General features: G+C 47.6%; 1 protein-coding gene across 3 annotated transcripts; it reads left to right on the top strand.

Moving 5' to 3' along the window:
* Positions 1–298: 298 nt before the first annotated feature.
* Positions 299–2945, top strand: LOC128506264 (zinc finger protein 485-like). 3 transcript variants are annotated; one of them, XM_053476628.1, is made up of 4 exons: positions 299–369; positions 740–1063; positions 1153–1369; positions 1480–2945. In XM_053476628.1, the coding sequence occupies exons 2-4, from the start codon at positions 818–820 to the stop codon at positions 2640–2642; spliced, it is 1626 nt and encodes a 541-aa protein (XP_053332603.1). In that variant the 5' UTR covers positions 299–369; positions 740–817; the 3' UTR covers positions 2643–2945. The 3 variants fall into 3 exon arrangements, with proteins under 3 accessions (XP_053332603.1, XP_053332604.1, XP_053332607.1); XM_053476629.1 differs by having other exon boundaries at positions 301–369; positions 811–1063; XM_053476632.1 differs by having other exon boundaries at positions 315–369; positions 816–1063.
* The last annotated feature ends 1501 nt before the right edge of the window (positions 2946–4446 follow it).

The raw sequence follows: 4446 nt of genomic DNA, 5'->3' as shown, positions 1-4446 counted from the left end.
GGACCCTGGAGGTAAAGGCCACAGTGCTAACTAACCACTACACTACTGTGTGTTATTGACTTTTAGTTTATTATTATCTATAACTTTTTATTATCCTCCCTTGGTATGTTTTTTTTTTCCAAAATAGAACATAAATAAAACATAAGAAGAAGTGTTAAGGACACAGTGAGTTGTACAGAGCGCAGTTCGTGTTCGCTACCAGCAGGGGGAGATGATGCGCTGTAGCGCTGGTGTAATCTGTAACCGCAGCGGCGTCTCAGGAGAAGAAGAAGAGGAGAGGAGGAGGAGAGAAGAAGAAGAGGAGGAGGAGAGAAGAAGAGAGGAGTGTTTATAGTGAACTGAACTAAGAATAATCATCACTTATTTCAGGTAAAAGTTTAAAATTAATATATTTCATTTTGTGAAGGTTTAGACAGTCGAGTTTGTGTGTGAATAACGGGACCTTACTGTGTGTGTGTGTGTGTGTGTGTGTTTACACAGTACGGGTTTATTACATTAAATTATAAATTAAGAGGCAGTAAAGATGCTTTAATGCTGAGTGTTTAATGATTAGTGACATTATGATGTTTATTTCACGTGTATTTTGTTAAAAAAACAGATAAAAACCTTAACACTCTGTGTGTATTTGTGTTGTTGTTAATGTGTGGTTAGTGGGCGGGGCTTAATTACAGTCTTGAGGAAAGATTAAGACTCATAAATTCAGACATTTATCATTTAAAGAAAGATTTCCGGGCTTTAGGGAGTCTTTTACAGCATGCTGACGAGGATCGCTCTGTAAGACACTTGTCCTCCGTCTGATCCGTGTGTCAGTGCAGAGATGGAAGCCGCGGTTCAGGAGGAGTGTGTGGGCGGAGCAGGAGGAGGAGGAGGAGGAGAAGAAGCCGTCCTGCAGCTCCACCTGCTCTGTGATCCTCCTCCGTCTCTGTCCTGCACGGTGTCGGTCGTGACCGATCTGTCCATGGCCGACATTTCGGACCTCTACGCTGAAGTGTGTGAGCTCAGAGAGCTGGTGTGTGCGCTGGAGGAGTCTCTACAGCGACAGAAAGCCATGAACACTCGCCAGGTGTGTGTGTGAGAGAGAGAGAGAGAGAGAGGTGAGCATAATGATGTCATGTCATCATCTTCACATCATGTCTGTTTATTTCCTCTCAGGATGAGACGCTGTGCTCGCTGTGTAAAGCTCAGCTCCGCCCTCCTGACGCTAGACAGAGTGTGTGTGGCGACCGTGAGGAAGGGCGTGTGTCACACACTCCAGTGAAGGTGTGTTCGGTGAAGGTGGTGGACTGTAGGACCATGGAACTGATCCCGCCTGTGGCCAGTGACGAGGAGGGAGAACCGAACCCGGACGAAGAGGAAGTGAGCGCCCCCTGTGGGTCCTTTACATCAGTGTCCATGCATGATAACGAACGATCGTTTAGTCAGCCTAGATCAGGAATCATGCAGGAGGTTATCCGAGTAACGACGTTGTTCCTCTTCCAGGTAACAGCGACAATGGCGGCAGTCAGTCTCCTTCTCCTAAAAGACAAGGTAACAGAAACAAACACCAAAACCGAGATTCGTCACGCTACTCTGAAGCGAACGGAGACGCTGAGGAGGTAAAAAGTGTCTGCGGCGTTCGAGAGAGACGGTTCAGATGCTCGCAGTGCGATAAAAGCTACAGCTCGGCACAAAGCCTGCAGAAGCATGTGAAGAGACACTCCAAGGAGATGCGTTTCTGCTGCGAGGAGTGCGGGAAGGGGTTTGTGACATCGGCCGAGCTGAAACTGCACTCCAGTCGCCACACGGGCGTCAGCAGCTTCGTCTGCGAGGTGTGCGGGCTTCACCTCGCCGGCTCGTCCGGCCTGAAAGCGCACATGATGATGCACAGGGACGAGAGACCGTTCTCCTGCAGGGAGTGCGGCAAGACGTTCCGGACGAAGGGGAACCTCAAGGCGCACCTGAGGACACACACCGGAGAGAAACCGTACCGCTGCTCGTACTGCGAGCGCACCTTCAGCCATGCGCCACGCGTCAAGATCCACGAGCGCTCGCACACCAACGAGAAGCCGTTCAAATGCCAGACCTGCGGAAAGAGCTTCTCGCGCGTGGATGGGCTCCGGTCGCACGAGAGTGTCCACACAGGCGCGAAGCCGTACCAGTGCTCGCACTGCGGGAAGAGCTTCCGCCAGTCCGGACACCTGCTGTGTCACGAAAGGACGCACACCGGAGAGCGGCCGTACCTCTGCTCCGACTGCGGGAAGAGCTTCTCCAACTACGGGCACTTCCGCAGCCACCGCCGCATCCACACCGGCGAGCGGCCCTACCAGTGCGCAGAGTGCGGCAAGAGCTTCAGCAAGCAGTCCACCTTATACCATCACAGCAAGACGCACACCGGAGAGCGGCCGTACAAGTGCACGCAGTGCGACAAGACCTTCGCCCGGAGCTGCACGCTCAAGCAGCACCAGAGGATGCACTCGGGGGAGAAGCCGTACCAGTGCGTCGTCTGCGGAGACAAGTTCGCGTTCCTTAGCTCGCTACACCAACACCGCAAGAAGCACTGGCAGGACGGCTTGCAGGATGGCGCTGCCACACAGGCGCTCTCCGCACAGGCGCTCGCCACGGGGATCTCCTCAGAAGCGCTGCCTGAGACATCGTTAAAATAACTCTCGGCGTAGACCAGACTGGAGCTCGAAGGGGGGGGGGTATACACCAAGTGTCAAAGGTGCAACACGCATCTTATTCCTGCACTACACACCCAGGGACTACGCAGTGTGTGTAGTGTATGCGTGTATATTATGTGTGTGTGTGTGTAAGACTGCAATATATTGTGTCCATTATGAACGAGACATTAATCGACCTCGAGTCAGACATCAGGTCTTTCTCTGTACTGTGTAACGCTTTAATCGGAAATCTAATTCAGATCAATAAATAGATCAATACATGCTTTAAGTGTTTATTTATTTATTCATTTAAACACTGCTGACGCTGAATTACAGGGTTAAGGTTAGTGATGTCTAAATGATGTGCTTCTCCTGACGCGCACACGGCTCAGTACACAGAGAGATAGAGAGAGAGGATCAGGTTCAGCTTGTGATCAGACTCCTGTTTTGGACCTCCTGTGGTTATGATGATGTCACTATCACAGCCAAATTTTGAGAATGACGCAAATATAAATTTTCACAAAGTCTGCTGCTTCAGTGTTTTTAGGATGTTTGTGTCAGATGTTACTCTGAACCAGAGTATGTATAATTAAAGTATAATTAAAGTATAATTACAAACATTCCATAAGTGTTAAATTTATTTTTTATTTCATTTTATTGACAATGACATTAAGTTTGTCTAAAGAGTCAGTATTTGCAGTGTTTATCTCCCACAGTTAACCCTGACATGCTGTCAATCACCTTCTGTTCCACACCCTGACTGCTGGTGCTGCCCATCCTTACATAATCAATGCTTGGAGTTCGTCTGAGTTTGTGGGTTTTTGATTGTCCTCCTGCCTCTTGACTATTGAGCAAAAGTTCTTAATGTGATTAAGGTCTGGGGAGTTTCCTGGACATGGAAATCAATTCAATTCAATTTTATTTATGGTCATTGTCTTAAAGCAGCTCTAATCTCTATGTTTTGTTCCCAGAGACACTTAGCTATGACTTTTGCCTTCTCATGGTGAGTAGGTCCATCATGCTGGAAATGGCATTGTTCATCACCAAACTGTTGTTGGATGGTTGGGAGAAGTTACTCTCAGAGGATGTTTTTGTACCGTTCTTTATTCACAGCTGTGTTCTGATGCAAAATTGTGAGTAAGTCCGTCTCTTTTGGCTGAGAAGCGACGCCACACATGACTGGTCTCAGGATGCTTTAAATTTACTGGCACTGGAAATTCAGAAATTTACTGGCACTGGATTTTCTTCTTGCTTTAAGCCCTTCTGTGAAGGGTTAGAACACCTGACCCAAAGACCGGTTCAGAAGACCCAGATTATTGCCCTGCATCAGGTAATAGCATGGTTAAAATAACTCTCCGTGTAGACCAGACTCTGTAACCTTTAGCCATGTTGGACATTTTATATTGTTTGCTGTATCGTTGTTCATTTGGCTCTTAAAGTGTCCTTTTTAACAGAAAAGCCATTTCCAATCAGTGACCTTTTCACACAGCGAGCCAGTGTTGGCTTCAGACACCAGTATATTACTGCAGGTTTGGTTCCATGTGTAACCTGGTTGTCCAGGCCTGAAGAACCACCTGGCCTGTACTTTTTATTTTCCGCTCCCAGCAAACCTGATTTAACTATTCAGCCAATTAACAGCATTTCTTCTTCATTGACATGCAGGACAGGAGGAAGTCTAAACCAATGGTCAGCTAGCTAAGTTAGCTAACACAATAATGGTGGATGTTTCTTATTTGCATATGAAGGTATATTTCACCTGTTGTTGCTGGCTCGGATTGTAATGCAGACTGAAATAAAACAAGAAACA

This window comes from Clarias gariepinus, chromosome 18 (genome assembly GCF_024256425.1).
Source record: "Clarias gariepinus isolate MV-2021 ecotype Netherlands chromosome 18, CGAR_prim_01v2, whole genome shotgun sequence".
Taxonomy (NCBI): Eukaryota; Metazoa; Chordata; class Actinopteri; order Siluriformes; family Clariidae; genus Clarias; species Clarias gariepinus.
This window is presented reverse-complemented; position numbering and strand designations above follow the sequence as displayed.

Excerpts from the sequence above, each read along its gene's own strand:
- LOC128506264 (XM_053476628.1), top strand. The coding sequence starts at position 818 with ATGGAAGCCGCGGTTCAGGAGGAGTGTGTGGGCGGAGCAGGAGGAGGA. Across the intron at positions 1,064-1,152 it reads AAGCCATGAACACTCGCCAG|GATGAGACGCTGTGCTCGCT; the intron begins GTGTGTGTGTGA and ends ATTTCCTCTCAG. Across the intron at positions 1,370-1,479 it reads AGAGGAAGTGAGCGCCCCCT|GTAACAGCGACAATGGCGGC; the intron begins GTGGGTCCTTTA and ends TTCCTCTTCCAG.